The 23649-nt window shown below is 40.2% G+C and overlaps 4 protein-coding genes across 16 annotated transcripts; 2 read left to right on the top strand and 2 right to left on the bottom strand.

Moving 5' to 3' along the window:
- Nucleotides 1-1398: 1398 nt before the first annotated feature.
- On the top strand, nucleotides 1399-4997 carry LOC104415785. Of its 11 annotated transcripts, none has more exons than XM_010027152.3 (8): nucleotides 1417-1557; nucleotides 1766-1831; nucleotides 1945-2059; nucleotides 2134-2222; nucleotides 2406-2693; nucleotides 2977-3082; nucleotides 3955-4063; nucleotides 4730-4997. In XM_010027152.3, the coding sequence occupies exons 2-8, from the start codon at nucleotides 1820-1822 to the stop codon at nucleotides 4809-4811; spliced, it is 801 nt and encodes a 266-aa protein (XP_010025454.1). In that variant the 5' UTR covers nucleotides 1417-1557; nucleotides 1766-1819; the 3' UTR covers nucleotides 4812-4997. The 11 variants fall into 11 exon arrangements, with proteins under 11 accessions (XP_010025459.1, XP_010025457.1, XP_010025452.1 ...); XM_010027153.3 differs by having other exon boundaries at nucleotides 1419-1562; XM_039298858.1 differs by having other exon boundaries at nucleotides 1420-1562; nucleotides 2146-2222.
- Nucleotides 4998-5667: 670 nt separating this feature from the next.
- On the bottom strand, nucleotides 5668-9180 carry LOC104415783 (ras-related protein RABH1e). Its single transcript, XM_010027149.3, has 6 exons — nucleotides 8880-9180; nucleotides 8189-8259; nucleotides 7599-7687; nucleotides 7125-7236; nucleotides 6424-6514; nucleotides 5668-6140 (listed from the first exon to the last, which is right to left on the bottom strand). Exons 1-6 carry the CDS (start codon nucleotides 8994-8996, stop codon nucleotides 5997-5999), a joined length of 624 nt encoding a protein of 207 aa, XP_010025451.1. The 5' UTR covers nucleotides 8997-9180; the 3' UTR covers nucleotides 5668-5996.
- A 976-nt stretch (nucleotides 9181-10156) lies between these two features.
- Nucleotides 10157-17415, bottom strand: LOC104415782. Of its 3 annotated transcripts, XR_720474.3 has the most exons (17): nucleotides 17099-17415; nucleotides 16910-16993; nucleotides 16443-16516; nucleotides 16324-16357; nucleotides 15903-15961; nucleotides 15193-15307; nucleotides 15064-15101; nucleotides 14863-14960; nucleotides 14624-14679; nucleotides 13848-14127; nucleotides 13451-13566; nucleotides 12964-13020; nucleotides 12226-12291; nucleotides 11701-11775; nucleotides 11305-11493; nucleotides 11096-11228; nucleotides 10157-10600 (listed from the first exon to the last, which is right to left on the bottom strand). XR_720474.3 is itself a non-coding variant. In XM_010027148.3 (15 exons), exons 1-15 carry the CDS (start codon nucleotides 17360-17362, stop codon nucleotides 10589-10591), a joined length of 1428 nt encoding a protein of 475 aa, XP_010025450.2. In that variant the 5' UTR covers nucleotides 17363-17415; the 3' UTR covers nucleotides 10157-10588. The 3 variants fall into 3 exon arrangements, 1 of the variants encoding a protein (XP_010025450.2); XR_720473.3 differs by lacking the exon at nucleotides 11305-11493 and having other exon boundaries at nucleotides 17099-17414; XM_010027148.3 differs by lacking the exons at nucleotides 11096-11228; nucleotides 11305-11493.
- A 1320-nt stretch (nucleotides 17416-18735) lies between these two features.
- Nucleotides 18736-22095, top strand: LOC104417790. The gene is made up of 5 exons (XM_039299162.1): nucleotides 18736-18949; nucleotides 19065-19228; nucleotides 19408-19539; nucleotides 21134-21321; nucleotides 21685-22095. The coding sequence occupies exons 1-5, from the start codon at nucleotides 18761-18763 to the stop codon at nucleotides 21894-21896; spliced, it is 885 nt and encodes a 294-aa protein (XP_039155096.1). The 5' UTR covers nucleotides 18736-18760; the 3' UTR covers nucleotides 21897-22095.
- Nucleotides 22096-23649: the final 1554 nt, after the last annotated feature.

Below are 23649 nucleotides of genomic sequence, written 5' to 3'. Positions count from 1 at the left end.
GGCTATCCCGCATCTTTGTTTGCTATTTTTATTTTTCAGTGCGTTGGCATTGCCATGCTAGCAAATTGGCAAGATTAGATAAGGTTAGGCTTGATTAGACAAAAATTATTGCAAGACAGTTGCAGACTAAAATTATATTTAAGATGAAAAATCATAAAATACTTCAAATTATATTTGCTGCAACACATTTATCTTAAACTTATTTCTATGATACAAAAAACTCTAAATTTATTCCAAGTGATACGTTAGCCCTCCTTTAAATAGCATTATCAATGTTTTCCGATGACAAGTAGCGTAGATGTGGTGCCACATGAACAACATAAAGAAAAAAAATTCAAACTAGAGGTGAGAGATTGCAATTGGTCTCGACCCCATAGGCCATTAGCAAGGTCAAGACCTTACACAAACTGCAAAGTTACTATTTATTTTTCATCCTTTTGACTTTGTTAGCATTTTTCATCTATCACTATACACTGCCGCATGAACCTTCGAAGGCGTTTGTTAGCATTTTTGCTCAACTAAGTCATGACTTGCTCTTAGATATGAAATTTCTGATGTACATAAGCGTAGTAGAAAGGATGAGACAAAGAGAAGGGATGAGTCTCTTAAAGACAGATAATCTAGCTGCTGTAACCTTTAGAGCCAAATCTGGCTGTTGCAACCATGAGCTTCAAGGTCGAATCTAGTTTCTAAGCTTGTGGCAGCCATGGCCGCTCAAGCTCGAAGTTTGGCCTAAGGGTCTACAATAGGGAGGAAAAGGCTTAAGAGTTGAGGAGAGTCTTGAGCATTTGGAGGTGACAAAATTCAAAATATTAATTGACAATATTAGTACATGACAATTTCTGAGCTCAGCCCATGCTTGAATTATTGCTCAAGTAGATGATGAAGGAGAAGCGTTTGTAATGTTGCTAAGGTTGCTACTTGGATCAGATCTAAGCAAAATCGGCCGCCCTGCTCGAGCTCAACAACATCTAGGCCGAGCTCCACTTGCCGGCGTGGCCAACAACCCTCATCGGCAAAGTTGGAACAAGGTGGTGATCCGACCATCTATAATCTTTCCTTTCATTTTTTGTTTTTTTTTTTAATTATTTTTAAATGTGGCATCATATCAACACCGTTTGTTCTTGAAAAACATTAATAATGTTGTGTCGAATATTTAATAGTGACTTTTAATGAACCTGTAATAGTGGGTAAATATATCACTCGGTATAAATTTGAGATTTTTCGTATTATAAAATGAAAATCCAGGATAAATACGTCACGCTGGAATAAGATGCTTTTCGGGTTTTTGGCAACATTTTCCATACATATATATATTCAATCGACCGTTATAGATGGGAAAAGCCAAAAAGAAAAGGAAGGATAAATCTGATGAAAATGAAAGGGGCAGTTTGGTCAAGAAAAAAGTCGCCGTCACGAGCGTCGCGGTCAGGTGGTTTTCCGGCAAGTCGCGCCACCACTTCGGTTGTTCCCTCTCTCTCTCTCTCTCTACACGGAGCGCATTCGCTTCTCTCCTCGGTCGCCTCCGCGGTAATGGCGGTCGATTCTCGCGAGCACGTAAGGTTCGCCCTCCTTCGCTCTCGTCCCCGTGCGTTTTCCGCAGCTACATCGTCTCTAGTTCACGGCATTGCGTTCGATTCGCCTGAAATTTCCTGCTCGTTCTGCCTGATGGTTGGGGGGGTTGTGAAAGATGATGGGGAGTTGAGGGCCTGTGCTCTGTCCTTGTTTTTGGGGAAAATTTGAAGTCTTTGATGTTTGTGTGTAGGGAGGAGAGTTTGAGGGGTTGCATGCTTGACTGAGCTTGAAAATTCTGGGGAAGATGCAAAATGAGGTCTTGATCTCTGATGTGTTCCCACTACATATGTCTAGCTGCTGTAGTGAGTGCCGGTTATTTTGTCCGTGCGCAAGCGTTGCTGCATCCTGATAGGAGAGTTCTTTCGACAGGACAGAACGTGCTTCCCGGTGATTGCGGATGTGAGCCGCGATCTTCCCGTCGGTTGTCGGTGCTTCTGTGCGCTTGATTCGATTATTGAGGAAGACAACCAACACTGTCAGCTGGGTAATTAACTTCAGACACACCATGTAGGATATTAAACGATGTTACGGTGATAAATTCTCATTAAGCTTCTTCAGGCTTCGATTCAGGTTTATACCCAGTCTTCCTTGATGAGGATTCACTTCCAATGAAATTAAACTGCCCCTTTCACCATTCGCAAGCGATGGTAAGTAATGATGAGGTTCTATTTTTCTTGAGATCACATGAATGTGCACTCTCATTCTCTTTAGTCATTATCTCTTTGGACATTAACTTTAGCCTTTCTAGATTAGCTTTGTCATTTGGCATCATGTCTATTTGAGCTTGCTCTGTGATCCGACAATGAGACTGGAAAAACCTGTTGGTGCAGGACAATGATGTCTATAGCATCTCCCTGTTGCCTGAAGAAGACGATATGAGTGCACAATGTGGATCAAAGCTAGCAGTCCTTAGCTTACTAGAAGTTCAAGATCCATGTGAAAAACAGATATGCTTTGATGGCCATGCAAATTGTGAAGAATGCTTCGACTTTCAAAAGGAAAGCTTAGAAGCTTATTCACAGTGTGTTATAGATATAGATATCGAGAAGGAAACTGGGGAAGAATCTAAACTCCGAGACGAATCTCATGGGAACAAAAACAGTGATAGTTTACTTGCTGTAAGTGCAGCTCTTACCATATTTTACTTACAGATGAGCTAGGCACTACATAAGAAACAAGTTCAAAATCTTTTGTAACTTTTTTTGTCTGTGATTAGATCCTTTGTTTTGTATGACATTTGATATTGAGCTCTTTTTTGGGGAATGTTTTATAAACTCTTCATCTCAAAGCTGGGTGTGAAAATCATTTCTTAGGGTACCTCCTCTGTAGCATGGTATGACAACTTCTTGATAGTAATTATGCCATTAATTGTTGCTCATATCAGATTTTGGTTACTAACAGAATGCTCCAAGGGTCTTGCAGAGACAAGTGAGCTTGAAGACGGGCGAAAAGTTAGCTCAACTACTAATGGATCACAATGCAATGTTGCTGAATCTCCCTAATAAAGGTATGAGCTTGAAGACAATGTGACACTATCTTTGTTCTAGTGTTTTCTAGTAATCTTTTAATTGGATGTTTTGATGCTAATTATAGCTACTAATTTAGTAGGTCTTTAGTGTGGTTGTTCCTTTTAGCCTTTTGACTTTCTCTTTCACTAGAATCTGAAATGAGACTTTTTATTTATTGTTGAGCGCCTTAAATCTTGAAAACATTTAGGACACTTCTGGATCCGACTTTCTTTTTTACTTTTAGATAAATCTTAATCTTGCGGCCAAACACCGACTTTTTTCACCATTTAAACTGTCAAATGGACTTACTGCTCTAACTCGGGACTAATCTAAACCTTGACTCTTTGTGCATCTCTCTGACTTCTTGTACACACAAATTATGGCATTGTGGTTGAAGATGTTACCAAACAATCTTGCTCAAGTAGTCATCAGATCTCTTAACAAATTCAAATTTAAAAGAATTTTACTTGGCAAAGAATTTGCAAAGTACAAAATAAATGAGCTCTTTGTAAGTATGAATTCAGAACTCATCCATTAAACTAACAGATAGGTGCTCACTTCATACGAATCTGGTGGAGCAACATTCTGCCTGTCTATTTTCACATGATAATTTGCTCTTCCAACAGACTCAACTTGCATTTGGAGTTGTATATTTCATCAATGTGAAAAAAATTCTCTTCGACCAGTTTGAGCTTTTTGAAAAGGAAAAAAAAAAAAAAAAAACCATTTGAGCTTCTCTAAATGCCTGCATTTAATTGTTTCTCTCTTCTAATGCATTTTGCCTTGCTGGTGTTAAAGTCTGTATCATATTTTGCACAGTGAAATTGCTAAGCTTGGAAGTTTGTCCTATGCTGTTTTTTTTATGTTACAGAAAAGCCAGTGACAGAGAGGTTTCATGATTCCTCAAACAACAGATGGAGGAGATACAAGCGTGCTGCCTCATTTGATTCCAGGAAAATTGTCATCCTCTTCTCCATCTTGTAAGCTTTAATTTCATTGCAGCTGAAGACAGCCTCAATTAATTGTTCAAGTTTCTGCAGTCATTTCTGCTTGCAGAACCTATCCCAAGCTCTTTATTCTTCATAGTAAGAGCACGCTCCATGTCCAGCATTCAGGACACTTGGTTATGCATACTTAGATGATAAAAGATAGTGAGGAAATGTTTGAATTCCAGAGATAACATGTCTTAAGGAATGTCACCGCATATTAAGGGCACATTTTTTATTTAGTTGCTTAACTAGTTTCCTAAAAGAGCCATTAAACAAAAACTATATAGTTTTTACCTGTAATGGGATAGCAATTCTATAATGTTCCCATTATCTGCTAAATTTGCCATGTACTAAATGATCTGTTAAAATGCCAAGTCATAGGAGGAGCCATCAATATGCTACCTGTCTTGACCATAATATTATATACTGCACCAGATTTCTCAGCATATGTAGAATTATTTCTCCTCAAAATGGGTTAGCAAACCTCAATTGATTGACTAAAGTTGTTTGAGCGTCAATGGAGGACCAAGACAAACAGTACATGAACAATGCAGAATATCATTATGTAAAAGATAGATAAAAGGGATATATCTACTCTTGCCCATTTAGTAGATCTGTCTATATGACCATAGTAATCTGCTGTTGTTGCGGTTACAGGTCAAGCTTTGGGACATTGGTACTCATTTATCTAACCCTCAGAGTTAGGCAGAATGGTACTGGGTTCGAGCACAGCTCATGACAGTTTGATGCTACTCTGTTATATTTAGAATTGGCTGTTGTAAATCTTTCTTTCCTGTTTCTTTCTAGTGAGTATTACTAGGCTTGTATGTACATAGGCGAATCTGCTCAACTGCTTTGGACTTGGATTGCTTGGTAATGCATACTTACTGTGATTAAATGTCGGCAAAAGCTAATTCTTATTATGCCTATGGTTTTTTTAGAAATAAATTCATAAGGATCATTCAACCTTGCATCATAGTTTATGTTCATTTCAAAAGAAAAAAGGCACACTTTTAAAAGTCATTAATTGGTACTGTTTTGTCATTGTCCTTTCTATATGCGCGTCATTCTCCACTGGCCTGTGGAAACTACTCTGGCCATTGACCTGCAGTGCAATCACAGTCCACTCGGACATGGGAATGTACAATACCACTTTGGCATGTTGACAGTGTGGGCAAGTCTTCTTTTGCTCTTCCAAAATTCCATTTTTCCCTTACCTTTTCGCTAAACAGCATTTCCCCCCTCCAAAATAGCCATGTTAGGAAGTCCCTCAAAACTCTTAAGCTAAACCTGATCATGGGTCTGGCAACTTGCTTGCTCACCCAGGCTAATTATTGTTGAAGCACGCTTTAGATAAGCTCGGACAAGCGCATCCTTCCTTGAGTTTGGGTCCGCCCAACCTCAATCAGTTAAAAGAATCATTCGATATTTTTAATATTGTGGGTGGCTTAGAAAATGACTTTTAAGCTCAAATTCCAATCTGCCCACCCGAGCCCCCTCATTGATCAGGCGTTGTAGCAACTGAGGCCTTAGCCATCAAAGTAGACAGTAAGATTTTTGTGAAAGAACAAGAGATTCATGTAAAAGAAACGAAGTAACAAGAGAGGAAAAACATTGCATTTTCAAGTTTTCCGGTAGACAGAAGAGAGGATTTTCTGAGACTACAAATGGAGAATTTTATGATTCGGTTGTAATCCACAGAACAAAAATGAGAATGCACTCCATCTGACTAAGCTCCCTTTTACAAGCATAAGCAAAGCAAGTTCGCCGTTTCCTATTCATTTTCACCTGCTGTCCAGATCGTTTTCATCATGGACCAAGTAAGGTGGGGAGACATGAACACAATGACATTAAAAATTGAATGAAAAAGGAAGAAAAAAAAAAAAAACCTGTGAACTGCCTTCTAGTAATAACAAAAGTGCACTTAGCAAGGGCAACCTCCTCCTTGATTCTCGTTCTGGGAAGAATTTACGGTGGGCTTCAGATTTACATCAACCATGTCTTCCTGCTTTGTAGAGTTAAGTGTCTCCATCCCCGGCAAGGCGGCAGCGATCTTTCGGAATAGAGGCTGCAGTTTCCAAAACGAGCACATTTAAGAAAACGAACAGAGACACACTGCTGTCCTGTCATCACATAAACTGAGGATAACAGAGGTGCGCGATTGCACCATATAAAAAAGCATGCAGGTTCAAGAAAAAGGTTGACAGTTGAAACTCCTGCATTCCAAGATCAATATAATCCATAGAAATAAAAGGAGATCCTCGACAAATCATTCTTTGAGAAGTTCATCAGCTGAATTAATAACAAACAAAAAAAAAAAAAAAAATTAATCACGAATGCAATCTTGTTACCTTAATATTAAATCCTGCTTTTGCACTCGTTTCAATGAACATAACTCCAAACTCACGGGCTTTGGCATCTCCGTCCTCTATCGAGACTTGCCTGTGAGATTTCCATCACAGATCATTAGATATAGTATATTATTACTATTGTAAATATGCCGCCGAAAGCTTCATTGTTTTGTGAACTCTAGTCGTTGCTCCTCATGCAGACAATAAAATCCTTTAGAAAATTAATCAGATAGGATCATCTCAATTTGCTGCAGAATACAATTCAAACCAAGAAAAGATCCATACTCGAATTTGACAATGGGTCTAAATCTCATCAAAAAATTCAAACGTAAACCATTATAGAGTCTTCTGAAGCGAACTACATTCCATATTCTTTTAAACTGGAAGGGACATTCTTTGCCAATTGTCATGTTCATGATAACTTGGTCAGCATATCAACTTGGGCATGACAAGTTTCAAGCTTCTAGCAGAAAGAGAAAGTTCTATCGTCATCTTAGTTGGAAAAAGGCATAAAAAAATTGTAGGAACATAAACAATCACATTAGGAAAATGTTGGAAACACATAGCACTAATCTAGACAGAGATCCAAGCAGAACTAACTAGCATCTCTAATGATGCCTTCCACTAATTTTAAGATTAAACAGAGACAAGAATATGATAAATACAAGTTTGAAGAAATTCAAAGTTATTAGGTATCCTACCTCTTATCAACAAGATCAGTTTTGTTCCCAACAAGGACGATGATTACATCACTCCCTCTTTCAGTCCGAACTTCCTCAATCCACTTGGAAGTGTTCAGAAAGGATTGCCTATCTGGAACATGAGACTACAGTGAGGTCCTTACCAAACATTCAGATGACAAGATAAGTTACTAGTCTGAGCAAATAATTGTCAGAAAGATTTCCTCAATTCAAATCAATGGAAAAACCATCCCAAAACATGAAATAAACAGATACACACAAAATCCAGCCTAAGTAGTATTTGTCTCCTGGACACAGTCGATACTCCAAATTCTAGTTTCCTTTGCTATTCTAAGATGAAATATGAATGTTTGATAAGAGCTTGACAAGATAACGAAGTGTTCAAAAATTTCACCCTAGACTGATACTGGCTACTTCATAGATTGACAGGATAAACAAGGAAGTGATAAAAAATTTCTTCCTACCGATACTTACTGGCTACGTCATACACGATAACTGCAACTGATGAATCTCTAATGTAACTCGGGATGAGACTACGGAATCTCTCCTGTCCAGCAGTATCCCTGGGTACAACAAAGCCAAGAATGTGATACACGAAAATGTCTAGAAATCGAGCAAATGTCACATTCATTTAATGTATAATAAAAGATCAAACATCCCATCTATATACTCAACAGTAAACTTTGTAAACCATATTGTTTAGAAATAAAAGATTCGCAGAAATGGAGAGACTAATAGAAAACAATCACACAAAAAAAACGATCCTTAATTGTTATTGTGAAATCATGAGCTCTGAAGAGACTGATTGATATGGACTTAGTCGAGAAAAAAGATGTATCCAATTGCAACATTTTCTTGGCCTGCAACACCAGCATGGTATGGCATCTTCACTTTTTCTATTACCTCCGTTATCCCTTTAAGATTGAGCTGATTTCGGTATTAGTAAAATACTACGCTTCTTTTGCTCATCAGGATTAATATTGCCCGGTATTACCAATTTCAATTCAGACAAACTTGCACGTTAGGGATATGAAATAGCAGGACTCAGGAGGCTGGTACTCTACCAAAGCTGCAATCGCACTGTCCGATCCTCAAGGTACATCGTCTTCGACAAAAAATCGATCCCGATGGTGGCCTGCAGTTCAGACAGCTTAACAAGTGAGCTCAATCATGTCACGGAACGGTAATCCGATCTCAAAAGAATCCCACTAGATAAAGTTCCCATTTTCCTTTTTCACATTCGGATGCAAGTTCACGACATCTGAAATGCGATGATCAAAATACGCAAACACTAAACACCAAAGCAAGTACCCCTTTCTCCTGATAACCGGCCCAGTTCGTATATATGGAAAAAGCTTTTGTCTTTGTCCTCTACGATCTAATAAGTAAAAGAGAAAACTCAAAGTTCGGAATCGTGCTCAATGTAGTTGAACCTTGAGCTCTTTTCTAATCCTTATTCGAGGCTTCACTTCACGGAAAGCCCTCGCATGCTCATGAAATCGGCATCCTTCGATGCAAGTTCATCCCTTTAGAGCCTCAAAACCCTCGGTCGCAGAATTTCATCCTCTCGATGCACCAACAGGCCTCGAGAGATCCGGAAACGTTCGGCAGGAACGAACTCTCGACACAGACAATCGCGCACCGTTTTCGAAAGCGTCGCGCGCGATCCGCGAGACGCCCGAACGCTGGCGCGGATCCCGACGCATGCACGTACGTGGGGAGCGACGAGGCAGAAGGATCGAGGGGAGGACGGACCTGGTAAGTGGTGTCGAACTTGTCGTACATGAAGCGGGTGATGATGCTGGTCTTGCCGACGGATTGGTCCCCGAGGAAGACGAGCTTGTACTTGGCCAGAGGGGACACGTTCGCCATCTTCTCCTTCCTTCCTTCGTCGCCGTCGTCGTCTTCCTTCCTTCTCGTCGGGGATCGGATCGGGGGCTGGCGTTTCGATTCCCGGCCGCGGTTTCAGATCTGAATCTGAGGAGCAAGAAAATCACGCACGCGAGGGAGCGAGGGACGGAGAAATGTATGCGGTCGTTATTCGTGGCTTCCTTGTAAGTTCGTGAAAAAGAGGAGAAACCGCCATGCACGACGAAGCCGGCCATATCATCATCATCGTCATCATTCGTCATCACCTTCCCGCATGGTCATTGGTCAACACCTTTGAATTCATTCCACGTTTCTTTTTTATTTATTTATTTATTATTCACTTCTTTTCTGGGACCATTATGCCCCTGTCTTCTCTTCCACTTTGACGATTATATCCCTCCGTCGTTGGCCCCGGTGTGCCTGAGAGAAAGTGTTTTATGCGTCGATTACGCGACTGACGATAGTGAGTTTGATTTATTCGCGTGATATGCATTCTAATAGACTTTTTTTTTATTTGGATTTCAAACCCTATCCTCGTCAATTTCCGACTTCTGCACGTGTCAATGAAAAATAATGTGATGGTTCTTTTCATTAACGATTGTGCCTGAGCGGCCTAAGGAGGCTGAACCAAGCCGAGAAAGGAAAATGCTTGCTCACATCGATCCAATTCGAGTGTCGAAGCCGCAAGACCAACGATAGGATTTTCCTTCCATATGTTAGTACTTTCCAAATGGTACAATAAACAGACTAGTAAAACGCATTCAAATTTTTACTTCGAGTTAAAAAGAAAAATTGGATAAGAAACCTACACATTGGTTTTGCCCATGTCGATCTTTAGAGAGAATTGAACAATTATATTTTAATGTCAGATAAAGATTAAATAGTATGCACTACCACTGGCGGACCAAGGAACAAAGATCTCTCTCAAAACGAAGATCACTACAAAAGGTCGCGAGTTAGAATAAAAGCCATGTAATCAACCTCCAGAGCATTCCGCCAATTTAAAAATAGAAAAGAAAAAGGAACCTTCGGAGCAAAAACAAGTATTGCTAGTGAGATTTATCTCTATCGAAGGTGTTGTCGGAATTTGCTTGAGTTTTTGGGCCAACAAGCTGTGTTTTCACATCATCAGATGATCATCTCTTTATCTTAACTCCTGTTAATAATTGTTCAATTTGTTTTAAGAATCCATTCACCAGTCCGCATTCCTTTCTTGATATCCAATCTAACCACTCAAGCAAAGACTATATGACTTTCATCATAATGTACATGGCGTGTCCAATTCACTGGCTACAAACTAAAATGCAAAATGAAGCACTCATACAATCCATCATGTTTCACAACCATTTCAGCTGCCGATGAGTATAAACTAGGCACCAATTTTCACTCGCGTCTTTTTTGTGTCGATACAAAGTCAACAGCTATTGCCTCTGAAGGAAGCGTTGCATGCGCTTTCCCATGGGCAACGGAAGAACTGTTCTGAGACAATCTGCTGCCTGTAGAAAGCTTCCAGTGCAGCATTCAGGCTACTTCAGTTGGTCTACAACGTTTTCTTATCAGATTTGCTCTCTCACATTGCCACACATTTGGGATATTTACCACATTGCCTGCATAAAAAGTTCAATGGCTTGAAAATCGAAGATTAAAAAAAGGGGACGATAATATTAGAGTATGCTATGCTACTATCAATGGGTAGATGTAACACAGAAATAGCATGCAACATCCAATAATCAAGTAAGAACAATATAGAACTACATATGCATTCGACACACTAGCTCTATCCTTCAATAAATGTCAAACTTTCTTCTGCCAGATGCACCTTAAATTATAATAAAAAAATACGTAGGTCAGGCAACTGCCTGAATGGCATAATATCAGTATTGGGTACCGCAAGAAAACAGGAACTAGATGTTAGCATCTTTGAGGGTAACGAATCCTCAACATCACTCATACTTAGCACTCATAGTACTTTAACTAACATATACAGCAGCAACAATAAAATAATAGCAATGACAGCAGCAAGAACAATAAGACAAAATGCAACTTTTGCTTTCTCTCCTTTCCCCCACCCCCCAAAAAAAAAAAAAAAAACGAGATATTACCTTTTATCGTACATCTTTCGTTATGATACTTTAACACCAGAAAAGGCTCAAACTATCATCCAACCCCTAACTATTTTTCCACGGATTGCCTGCCATTTGTGCTCGAAGATGATGAAATACCTTTTTCAATACACTGCAAATGGGAATTGAAATGAGCAGAGAGAAAATTTTAGGCCCTCAGAATAATCTTATTTTGATGCAAAAGTTACCAATAATAGCAATCCGCAGGTTCCCGAGCTCAACAATATTGTAGAAGCACAAGTCCGAATATTTATAGTGTCATTCAAAGGCTGCAGATATAATCTACTAAATGTGACTTTTTCGAGAGTCAACCGCTTTCTTAAGGGACATCACCAGCTATATCATAATAGGTATTAAGATAAGATTTCATTCCAAGTCTGCAAAAGAAATATATCGTTGTAACCTCTTTAAATGCACTCATCCTCTTCAAAAGGGAGAATTGCAAAACGAACAAAATGTCAACCAACCAAATCACTAACTCCAAACTTGCCTACTTTGTGCATCATGCATGTGAACATGCTTCCAAGTGTGTAATTTGTCTGACCTCACTGTTCAACATGAGAAGGCAATTGTGAAGAAACTACCTCAAGAAGATGATTGTGAAGATGATCTAATGTTTGCGGGAAAGTTGTTGCAGCTACATTAACGACTATCAAACCCTGTGGCAGAACAAAATGAATTAAGGTGCAGAAAAATGCAAGAAAAAATATAGAATAGCGGTTTATCCAGCACTGTATCATAATGCGAACAAGGCATGGAAAAATGCCACTGAGTCTATAAAAAATATCTTTTAGCTTGCTGTCCAAAGGAATCCATTCATCATGTATCGCCATATAGTGAGCTCAATCAATAGATATGAATTTTTAAATAGTCTAAATTTGCATGTGCACTTCCTCTATGTGACCTTTCTAACCAAGAACACCAAGAACCATACCATTAAAAAAATTGACTCGTTGGTCTCTTTAAGTTTCGCACTAATGGATTAGCTTCAAAGGTAAAAGAGTTTTATGCTTGGTAGAGCCATGATGACAGGTCAAAACACATATAGGGTAGGAATAAAGAGTAGAAAGCACCTAGTTTCACTAAGAGTAACTCATGAATCTACAAACCTGTGTTGTAAACGAGCTGAGATAATCTTGAATAGTTTTTAAGTTGGCTATCAGCCTATCCTTGTCCTGCAAAGGACAGAGAAAACTGTCAAATACACAAAACATGAAGGTGTGAACATCCAGTAACCAGTAAAAAATGAAGAACAGAACATTAGCATAAAGTTAGAAAACAACATGCTCGTGATATGAGTCCATAACAACAGAAACTGAAGAATAATAGACATCAGCATGCCCAAACCAGAGTGAAAGCCGATACTGCATCAACTAGATAGTTGGATTGACTAAGGACTAGCAAATTAACACTGTCTTTGTAGACTATGGAAAAGGAAAGAGTGTCATCAAGGCAACAAGACAAATAAACATGAGATATTAGCAGGCCAAGAACATGGCAACAAAGCATCAGCTTGACAAACCATTCAATCAATCGATACTTGTCAAGTTAATCTTTTTTCCTTTTCTCACCTTCAAGGTTGTCTAAATTTTTTTTACTTGCCTCCACGACAATCGAACAGTAGGAACAGACACTAGTTTGACATTCAAGAGAAAAAAGAGGAGGGGATAAACATGTCCAAGGATTACAATTACCATTACTCATTTTTGTTAATGCCTACTAGCAAGATTACATCTTCAAAGCAAGCCCAGATGTGTACTTCCATGTACTACCATTACTCATCAAAGAGATGCATATTCATATTATAATTTTGTACCAGGAAACAGTCAAGAAGTAATTAGTCATACCTCAATAAGACATTTACCACCGAATGTCCGTGTTGAGATCCATTCCTCCAGTAATGCCTGCAGACAAACAAACCAGTATGACATAAGTGGAAACTAGATGTTAAACAACATATCTAAAGCACAAGTACTGTTAACTTCTCCAACCAATAACCGATTTGGTATTGCCATCTTAGTAATTCAAATACCAGAAGCTTGGGAGGACTAATGACCAGTAAACAAGTAAATCCTTTTCTGTATGATTACTTTTAAGAGTTACCAAGACGACAAACTATGCTTTTATCAAAAACAGTGTTACTAGTTCCAGAAATAAAAGTTAGATAGATCAATGAGGATGTGACGTTTGGTGTCTAAAAAGTGTATTGCGCTGGTAACAAGCTGTGACTTTTACAGGCCAAAGCAACACATCAAGGAACAAACATCTACTGAACTGTATTCTGGCAACTGCTTGTAATATTGAATAAAAAGAGAATGAAACAGGCTGTTGAACCTTATGATCAAATTCTGGCATCTTTAAAACTATAGGAACAATTATTGGTTCAGCACCAGACTTTTCTTTCCTAGTCACCATAGTTTTATTTTCCTCTGCATCCTTGACATTTTGACCTGGAAATGCAAAATTCAGAAGGCAAATAAGAAAACTTTAACAGGAATAGCGGCATCTTTTAATCTAATACATTTAGGCATACTGCCATCAACATGAATGAATGTCTCAATTATCTATGGAATCAGTCTTTATCTTGTTGCACAAATTTACAACAAGTGAATATGGAACCAAAGGCCACAGAGTACTTCTTTGCAAGAGCCCATGAAAGACGACTTAATTCTAAATCCACAGAGAGGATAGGGAAAATGAAAGAAAAGATGAAATGAAACATGGATCTTACATTCAGTGACTTTTCCAGCTAGGTGCATAGATTCCAGAGAAACTGACACTTTAGGCAACTGGTCAACATAAACTTCTTCTAAGTTTGCTTGCCCAAGGGAGCTATTGCTATTCTCATCATGACTACCACAGATAGATGGAGGATTATTTTCCATTTGAGTGGTAGTATAACCATCTGATGTAACAGGTAAGGGTTTTGCCTCTTTGCTTTTTGCTGGATCATCAGCAGGCAATTTGTTCTCGTCATCCATTAAATAAATGCTTGGGTCCAGATGTATTCCCTGATAGCAAACATTAAGCACCACTTACAGAATTTTAAATTGCACAAAATATAGTGTAAGATAAAATTGGCACTCAAGAGAAAAGACTTATAGAGAAAAAAGAAAAAAGAAAAAAGGAAAAAGGATTGGGGTATCACAACTTTCCATTACAAGGGGAGCGTTAAGGTATACCAGAAGTTGGATTGTATTTCACCAATAAAACTTTAAGCTTGGTTTTGAGGAGAAAGTTCCACAATTCTATCATTTTCTTTTCAAAGCTCACCATCCTATCAAATTTTGCAATGACTATTCAGAGAGTGGTCCATTTCTGTTCCGTGTTTCATGACAAAGAACCGCAATAATGTGCTTGCAGTTTTGCATTCGAGTTAGAAGCTTCAATTCTTGACATGCTTGACATCTTATCTATGGCACTTCTCCTACAGTCTCATAAACAGCGGTATCACACCAAAAGATTACGTGACAATAAAAATTAAGAGGAATGTTAATATGTCCATACCTCGATAATGATTGGCTTACCATCTTTCATTGCCTTCTTTAAATCGCCAGCAAGGCCTAGGGAATAGATTAATAGCACAGGAATTATGATCAATTACTAAGAAGGCACTGAAAGTAAACTTTGAGCAGAAAATATCTAATGACATGCTTCATGTAGAGTACAGTATAATAATCTCCTGGTAATGGGGAACAAAATTATAGAACTGAAGAAAAGGCTGAGAAAGGGATAAGAGAGATTACCCTTACGAACAATTCTGCATTCTCTACAAAATTCTGTAATCAGCTCCTCGGGTGAACTATAGTCTCGTGCCCAAACAGGAATGGATGCTAGTGGTGCACTAATAGTAAATTGTGCATGAGACTCTAGATCATTGTGATAAATTTTCGTAACCGAAAGCATGTTAAACAAAAACAAAAGTATAGTGATAGAAGAAAGCATACTCTGTTGAGGTCCTCAGAAGCTCATATACCATATCCGTCTGTGTGTATGCAAATAGAAATAGAAAGAAAACTATGAGACAAATTGCCTTCACGGAAAAACTCCGCGAAATTGAGGGCGAAAGTTATTACCTGTAAGACATTTGGTAAATTCAATCTCTGAGCAAGCTGTGTTGCAATGGTAGATTTTCCAACGCAGGCAGTCCCACACACTAGGATAACCAAAGGCACTCTTTGATGGTGAAATCTGGAAAGGAATTAATCCCAGGTTTAGAGTAAACTCCATGACACCTCCTGACATTTTTCTTTGACCAGTTTACTCTTATTTTACAATTCCATGGAAGACCATCCTCTTAAATAAGCTTGCTTTCACTTTGAGAAAATATGTAACCAGAAACAACTCACAGAAACAAGAAGTAGGATACTTTTAACCTTCAAAGTTCATTATTGTTGATTATCGGATGCTAACATACACATAGAACACAAAAAAGGAGAAAGAAAGAGATAGGAACAAGAAAAATAATCATGCTGCTGTTTACTTATATTTGACAAACCCTAAAGAACAATGGCATCGCAAAGAAAGTCTCAGAACAACATGCACTGCACATTTTGAAAACTATATAGATTATCTAGCCTGAATTCACCCTTCAATTGTCAAGTGCAAGTCACTGCATTTCCTCTAGTCAACTTAACAAAAATACTTCAAGAAAATGGCCACCCTTTCTTTATTGTTCATATCATCTCAAGAACAAAAAGACCAGGCCAATTGTAATCTTGCTACATGTTTTGGAAAGGAAAAGGTTTGGGAGGAAGTGACATAGATTCTAGCAGAGCTTAATTACCTAGTCATCATTTTGTAACGATTTATATACTCCTCTCCATAACCCCGCCGCTCCATGAGCTGCATTGTAAAAAGCAAAATGGAAGGAAACTAAGCAGAGTTCGAAAGTGATAGCAATCAAATTAAAGCTTATAATTCCTTCAAATGAATTATTACAAAACAACGAGACATAAGGCTCCTCAACATATGATTAGTGAACAGACCAAAAAAAGAAACACATGACTAGCAAAGAGGTTCTACGTGGTATCAGCTCTGGTGGATCCATTAACATCTCTCTTTCATCGAGACAGCATATTTTGTGTACTTCTCATCTGCATATTAGCAATCTATAGCACGCGTTTGATCTAAATGTCAAATTTCCATTTAGATGTTTTCTTGAAACAAAACCTAACCAAGGAAAGCGCAGGAAAGGGATAAATTACCTTAAAGAGGTTAGCTTCCAAGTCAGACTGAGAGCTGCAAGACAGAACTCAAAATAAGAAGCTGCACAGTTATGCTGTCGTGCAAGGGCAACACTACTCAGAAAGAGAGAGAGACCTACACATCCAGAAGGCTGTTGTCTATGAGCAGCTTTTTCAGTTCAAGGGCAATTTTGATGGCAACGTGATTCGGAATCTGACCCAAATGCCATAAAGATCATTCATCATCTCCAAGATTCAATAAATTTCACTACTTCATCTAAAACATAGAAAATACAAGAATCGACCAACACGAATGTGGATCAAACAGTGCAAAATGTTCTAAACATAAGGTGCCGACTGCTAACCAGACGAGCCATAATTAGAAGCATTCTTCATAAAATTGGCTCATCATCACATTTTTATCAGCACGAACCGCATTGGGAATCAATTCATCAGCATGCCGAAAAGCCTCTCAAGCATCATAACCAGAGCCCATACCAAAGGATTACAGTATCCAGTGGCTGATGTAGCCTAGGAAAGCTCATCCAAAAACACTGAGATGCGGAACTAGCAGTACGTGGAAGTTCGTCGGAAAGTGAAGAAGAACCTTAGTGACGGTCAACATTCTGCTGAGGAGAAACCTCGAGAGAACGTAGTAATGATCGCAATTATCCCCCAACCACACCTTCACCTGCAAGAAAAACATCAACGCGAGCAGAGTGATATCCAGATTCCCTCTTTCGAACCAGAAAACTCGCACGCGATCGCGTCTTCGTCGGGGGAAAGAAGAACGAACCTTGACGAAGTCGTACTTGGAGGAAGCGTTCCGAGAGGTGAACCTGGCGGCGGGGAGGGAGGAATCGCCGCCGCCGCCGCCGCCGGATCTCGGGGCGTCTCCGTCGAGCTCCTCGCCGCTCCCGCTGTGGCTGCTGCTCCGATTCGGCGATCTCCACGCGGAAGGCGACAGCTTCACCTTCCCCTTGTCCTTCTTCATCTCGCCGGCGGCCGGCGCCGCCGCCGCGAGGTGGCGGTGATCGAGGACGGACTCCGGCTCGGACATTGCTATCGTCTCTGTCGATCGATCAACGTGTGCTTGCCGTAAGCACAAGCGAGATGGAAGTGAAAAGAAACGCTTTTTACGATCTTCCAGAATTGCCCCCCCGTGGGGACAAAGAAGTAAAACGAAAGTTACGTAAAATTGGGTTAATTATAGAATTTTCCTAAACTTAGAAGACTATTTCAATTTAGTCCCTGTGCTTTCGATTTCGAATTAATAAAAGGTGGGTCCATCGACATGGGTGATTTGTTTGAACGAATATGCACGATTAGCCATCGGATTCATTTATACGTGTGATTAAACCATGGCGGTCCTTTCGCACATCTTTGCCTACACTTTTCTCGAATGTCAGAATTTTCTGCATTAATAGAAGTCGTGCATTAAATTTAATTGGCACTGAAAAAATTCCTTTGGAAGCCTTTGTGCCAAAATTGAAATGGTCGGTAACACAACATCGAGGAGGTCAAAGACGCTGAATGAATTCTATGATACCTTTGAAATGTTTGGCTTAAGTTTAGTATTTAATTGTTTTTTCTTCTAATTTTATCCTCATTAATATTTTTGTATTCCTCCTTTTGCCCTCTCTTTGCCATTCCTAGTCCACACTTCGGAACTGGAATACACAGAGGAGGTGAAAGACTCCAGCCGACGATTGAACAACACCAGCAGAGATCTCATGTGATGCCAGGCTCCAGATGTGGCCTAACCCACTTTGTTGAGGTCTTTGTTACAATTTTTTGTTTCAAAACTAATTCGCTGACAATTGCGCAACACTCGTGTTCAATTTCGAGCCCTAATCGACACCGTCGAGAGAGGCCTAGGTTAATTTCTAGGCTCGTTGTCCTTGTCAACGACGGCGGTGATGTGAAATAGTGTTGAGATTGAAGCAAAGAAGAGAGGAAGAAGGGCGATAGACATAGAGATGGATATCGATTTACCGTAGGATCAAGACTTAGAGCCAAGGAAAGAGAGGGCGATGGCATACTCGGCCAATCAGAGCTGTCCACAATGGGATCGTCCACAGCCTATTGGAATGGCACTGTATTTTTCTCTTCGAGCTCGGGCGAAAGCTAAAAAACTCAGAAGATTGGCACGAGGGCTTTTTAATCAAATACCATTTTGAGTCTCCAATTTAGAGTTATTGTATTCTTTAAATTAGAGCTGCTTAACTCGAAATTAGATCCACATAAATGCTAGACGCAGTGCGATCACGACAGTGTATTTAGGACATAAATGCTCTATTTTCTCACAAGAGATACGCAGTCTTGCCGAATGAATCACCCCAAAGGAGGGTGCAAAAACGACATGCCAAGCTTAATTCAAGAGACACCGCCCTTAAAGGAAAATTCACGAAGAAGTTGGGGGAAAATCGACATGAATTAACAAACTTGTGGGGTTAATATGCGAATTTCGGAATTAACCCCGAAATTTAATCAAACGCGTCCTCCTCCTCCTCCTCGACAAGTTCGAGCTTCTCCCTCTTTGCTCGCGCTAAGCAGCCAACCGGCGACGACATCCCGCCACCGCCACCGCCACCGCCGCCGCCGCCGCCGCCGCCGCCGCCGCCGCCGCCGCCGCCGCAACCTCGAGGTCTCCATCTCTCTCTCTCTCTAGCACGGATTCTCGTTTTCGGTTCGTTTTCAGTACGCAAAGAGGCTCAACTCGGGTGATGCCTCTAACCCGTTTGATGAAATTCCTCAACCAGGTCGCCGGAGGATCTTCCCGCGTCGCCCGGACGGTTGAATACGCTGCTCCGACGAGGATTCCGCCGTCGGAGAGAGGAAGGGCTACGGCCGGAGGAGAGCGCGAAATGCTGGCCAGAAGGGTAGTTTCCGTCGCCAAGGACACGCCGAGATCGCTGTACTCTAGGTTCGGCGGCGGGTCTTTTATTCGGCCCATTTGATTTATTTTTCGTTCATTCGTTCGGAGTTCTGCTGCGTAAATTGGCGGTTTGTGTTGTTTCGACGCGTTCGGTTGATTTAGGAAGGCGACTGGATTGTTTCAGTTGAATTGGCTGACTTGAATACTTGGTGCTTGTGTTTTTGCAGTTCCGCGCAGCCTTCAAATGAGGGCAAAAGCGGTTACGCTCGGAAGGCCGTGTCGTTCGTGCTGATTACTGTGACGGGCGGTGTCGCTTTGAGCGCTCTTGACGATTTTGCTATCTACAATGCCTGTAGCAGGTAGTTTCTCATTGTTTCTTTATGATTTCTCGGGTTAAACTTCTTTATGGTAACAAGTAATGGGGAGCTGCCAGAGAATGGGGAAATTTGATCGTTTGAGTTAACATTAGTACATGGTTGTAGTGTAGTAGGTAGTGAAGGTTGAGCCCAAAAGATATTGATTGGGTTGGGGAACTCAGCTTCCTTTCATATGCTTGACTTTATAGAATCTCATGGCTAATGTGGCTCTATTTGAGGACTATATTGCCTACTATACTTTTACATACCCAAAAGAGAATAAATTGGGAGCTTGTGCTCAAAAGATATTCCCGGGTGGAGTGCAAATTAGTCCAGGCTTAATGCCTTCCAATTATTTGGCATTTTCACTCATGATCTCAACTCAAATCATTTGTTGCCATGGCTGGCATGAATAGTTGATATACATAATACCAAGCATTCAATCCTTTAGGCATATATGTCCTGTATAGCTTTAATGAAGAAATTTGATTGCAATATCTTTGAGTTGTAAGTGCACAGAGCAACCAAATATACGTTCCTGATTTACATGACCAGGTTTTATGATTGCTGACATATATATTAACTGATACAACCTACAATATAGCCTTTTGAGTAAAGCTGATGAAGCAGAATTATAAAAAGCAGATCAATGTAAGAGCTATCTTTGAAACCAATTGCTTTCTGGGAAAGAATCTTGAACTCCAAAATTTTTGGCAAGTCCAAGGAAGGTATTATACAAAATAATAAATAAATACTCATAGTAACCTTGCTCTTCACTTCAAGGCTGTGCCATCTGGTTGCAAGTGAAGAGAGGTTTCCCATGTCCTTTTTTTTTCCTTTGTAGGTCCTAAAATTTGGTAACACGCACAATTCAATCCAAAAACAATGCAATTAGGTAGTCACGTTCTTGAACTCCCTAAAATTAATCCAGTCATGTCTTACATTATCTCCATTAGTAAATTGTGACCAGGAATTCTGTGTAGTACGGACACTTATCCCTCAACATCCAGCTTGGCTAAAAGATCCATTTTTGGAAGAAATTAATGGGTCAAATGAATCTTGACCAACTTGCTGTAACTGCAAACTACACGTATGAGTAATTTCATCAAGAGTCTTTTATATGGTCATCAAACTTCACTTGGAAGCCAAAAATTGAGTCTCTGAGAATACTTGCAAGAAATGCAATTCCTAAACAGAGATCCTGTTCACAAGATTGGCAGTAGGAATTTTGTTCTTCAAAATTCAAAAGTGTCCTTTAAATCTTGAAAAAATAAAAAATGGGTCTTTGTACTGTGCTCATGCTTAACCTGCTAGTCACAAGGATCATGTTTTTCCCTCCCTTTTTTTTTTTTCATTTACAAGCTTATTGTCCCACAAGTTACTCTAGTTCTTTTTAGAGTGATCCTCTATGCTGCTAGGCAGTAATAATATTTTGTTAGTATGCCTTTCCTTATCTTTCCTTAAATTTGCTGGTTCGTTTCTTGCTAAACTTATTGGTAAACGAGTGTAGATGACCATTAATCATCACTTTGTTTGTTCAGTTCTCATCATCATGATTTTTCTAATGCTTCCTTGGTCTTTTCTTTAATTCATTTAGTAAAGCTGTGGATAAAGCAAGTAAGAACAAGGCTATCATAGATGCCATTGGGGAACCGATTAAGAAGGGCCCCTGGTACAATGCATCTCTAGCAGTTGCTCACCAGAGGCACTCTGTTTCTTGCACATTTCCTGTATCTGGTCCGCAAGGCAGCGGAATCTTCCAGTTGAAGGCAGTCAGAAATGGAGGTGTGTATATTCTATTGAACTGATGAACTCTCATCGTCTCTGTCGTGGTGTTGTTGGGTTATTTCTGATGAGAAAAGAGGCGTCATTACTTTTCCTGATATGTGATTGCTAGATTACTCTTTTTACTGTCCTTCCTAATCGAGGGCCTTTTCAGTTTTTAGAATTGCATGTGGTTTAGGCACATCATAATAAGTGAAAGTGTATAAAGCTGGTTCTGTAATAGCAGCTGTGATTCCAAATTACTTTGTTTATGAAAGTTTGAGTTGAATGAGTGTGTGTTGCAGTGTTGTTCTTCTTGCATTTTGCTATATCTTATCTGTAAGCTGTATACCGAAATTGATTGCCATAACTGGAAAATTACAGATGACACATGGTTGTCCTTTCTGCGTCCTTGGGATTGGGAAATTTTAATTATGGAGGCGCTCCTCCATGTTCCTGAAAATGAAGAGAAGCAGCGAACTTTTCGCATAAGTCTGTCGGATGATCTTCCTCCTCCGGATTGTAATGCATGCACAAGCTGCTCAACCCCAGGGCAGAAGCAAGTAGAAATGCAAAAGTCATCTGTTAGCGGTTGAGATTGTTGGTTTTGTATGCATCACTTCATAACTTTTCGGGAGGCTTTTGTTTTGCAAATCGCATCGGATTGATTTGTGTTACATAATATTTTTTTTTTTTGGCTGACTCTAATATTTGATGCAATAAACTTGGCTGAAAGCCATCACACTGTTACTGAGAGTTCCTCTGCAAGTCAATATAGGCTCATTTACTTTCTTCTTTGGTTTGTTCAATTGGTGTACATGAGGCAAGTCAAATCCCTACTGACATATTCGTAAGGAATACTGAGCAACTAGAATAAGCCTAAGGGAAACTCACAAATTATAAAGTTTCGAGTGATTTAGCTCTTTCGTAACATTGAAGAATTCCAGCACATGCAACCACTGATCCCATCTCTTGAGCCTGTGAACTGCCACTGTGTCTGGCACAAGATCATGAGAGCACCTTCCGTTGGTTCCTGGATAGTCATACATTGCTGGTTTGCCTGTGAACCTGTTCCTTGCCTTGTTCCCCGTGTTCAGCCACCTTCCGACCAACTTGTCCTCCGGTCCAAATTTATCATTCTTAGGAATTTCCGAGCTAGCAATCCATTCAACAAGATCCCAGGATAACACAAACCCCATCCCGGACATGTACCCCTCGTGCGGATTCATGCTCGCGCAAGGAAGCACGAACCCGTAGTACAAATCCTGTCTTGGCAGTGGCTGAAGCGAGGACACCAGCCGTGGCAGCCGAATGTAGACGTCGTCATCGGCTTTCATGATGTAGTCAAAGCGCCCCGGAAGGATGTCTGGGAGCGAGGAGAAGTACGTGTAGGTCTTACCGGAGTTCATGTTCTCGGTGCAATTGAGGATGATTATGTCGTTGAACCTCAGGATTTCGAGCGCCAACAAAATCTTCTGCTCACGATTGGTCACGCTGCAGAACACAAACTTGACTTCTACTTCGGCTACAGGAAGAAATTGGATGCCGTACACTAGCCGAAGAAAATGGCGGCGGTCGAAATTGTTCGGCCTCGTCAGGACCCCGATGAGGAGGCTGAACTGAGTGCCCCTTGGAGCCGGCGCTTTGTCGAACTTAAAGCTGTTCTCGGGCGAAGCCATAAAGGGGAACTTGATTGGGGCATTGAGCAGAACGAAGAAGATTACGAAGATGGCGAGAACGACGGAGGAGTTCAACAGAACGAGGAAGATGCTCCTTTGCTTCATTAGATCCTAGCCGATCAATTGCGTGCAACAATCACAGAAACGAGTACTACAAGAACAAGTTCAGAAGAGGTGTTATTGATGTGATGGTATATATAATAATAAATACCTTCACGTTGAGCTCATTTCTGCTCAAGTTGCTATGCTTGCTTCTGCATGTGAATGAAGAGCCTGCAGTTACTGCTTGCTCATTGGATATCGTTCCTAAGTTGTAAGCTCGGCGTGATACTCCAGAAGTAGGGCTTTCTATCAAACCCAAAGGAGCAGTCAGAGTTTTCATGAGAAGTTGCTAGAGATCTAGGAGCCGATATGATACTTATACTCTATTTGTTTTGTGGAAAATATTTTTTTTTTCAAAATATGATTAGATATCATGCTTAAATAAAAAATTCAATATTTGCATATGAGAGCCCGGGCACGGATTTAAAGCCCGGCACCAGGTTTATTGGGGACCATCAAGGCCAAACCTCGGTCCACAAAGGTTAGGCTTGGGACACCAACGCCTCTAAGATGTTGACATCCAAGCTTGGGTACATAGAGGTCGAGCCTAAAACCCTTGTGCTCGTGC

This window comes from Eucalyptus grandis, chromosome 8 (genome assembly GCF_016545825.1).
Source record: "Eucalyptus grandis isolate ANBG69807.140 chromosome 8, ASM1654582v1, whole genome shotgun sequence".
In the NCBI taxonomy this organism is placed as follows: Eukaryota; Viridiplantae; Streptophyta; class Magnoliopsida; order Myrtales; family Myrtaceae; genus Eucalyptus; species Eucalyptus grandis.
This window is presented reverse-complemented; position numbering and strand designations above follow the sequence as displayed.

Bases quoted from the DNA above. Each gene is read 5' to 3' on its own strand.
- LOC104415785 (XM_010027150.3), top strand. From the start codon at position 1,534: ATGGCGGTCGATTCTCGCGAGCAC. The intron at 2,694-2,976 runs GTAAGTGCAGCT...GGTTACTAACAG, and splicing joins ACAGTGATAGTTTACTTGCT to AATGCTCCAAGGGTCTTGCA. The intron at 3,083-3,954 runs GTATGAGCTTGA...TTTATGTTACAG, and splicing joins GCTGAATCTCCCTAATAAAG to AAAAGCCAGTGACAGAGAGG.
- LOC104415783 (XM_010027149.3), bottom strand. From the start codon at position 8,996: ATGGCGAACGTGTCCCCTCTGGCCAAGTACAAGCTCGTCTTCCTCGGG. The intron at 8,260-8,879 runs GTCCGTCCTCCC...TCTGAACTGCAG, and splicing joins AGTTCGACACCACTTACCAG to GCCACCATCGGGATCGATTT. The intron at 7,688-8,188 runs GTAGAGTACCAG...TGTTGTACCCAG, and splicing joins ACAGTGCGATTGCAGCTTTG to GGATACTGCTGGACAGGAGA.
- LOC104415782 (XM_010027148.3), bottom strand. From the start codon at position 17,362: ATGTCCGAGCCGGAGTCCGTCCTCGATCACCGCCACCTCGCGGCGGCG. The intron at 14,680-14,862 runs GTAATCTCTCTT...TCTATTCCCTAG, and splicing joins ATGCAGAATTGTTCGTAAGG to GCCTTGCTGGCGATTTAAAG. The intron at 13,021-13,450 runs GTTCAACAGCCT...GTTTGTCTGCAG, and splicing joins TGCCAGAATTTGATCATAAG to GCATTACTGGAGGAATGGAT.
- LOC104417790 (XM_039299162.1), top strand. From the start codon at position 18,761: ATGCGAATTTCGGAATTAACCCCGAAATTTAATCAAACGCGTCCTCCT. The intron at 18,950-19,064 runs GTCTCCATCTCT...TTCCTCAACCAG, and splicing joins GCCGCCGCCGCAACCTCGAG to GTCGCCGGAGGATCTTCCCG. The intron at 19,540-21,133 runs GTAGTTTCTCAT...TAATTCATTTAG, and splicing joins ATCTACAATGCCTGTAGCAG to TAAAGCTGTGGATAAAGCAA.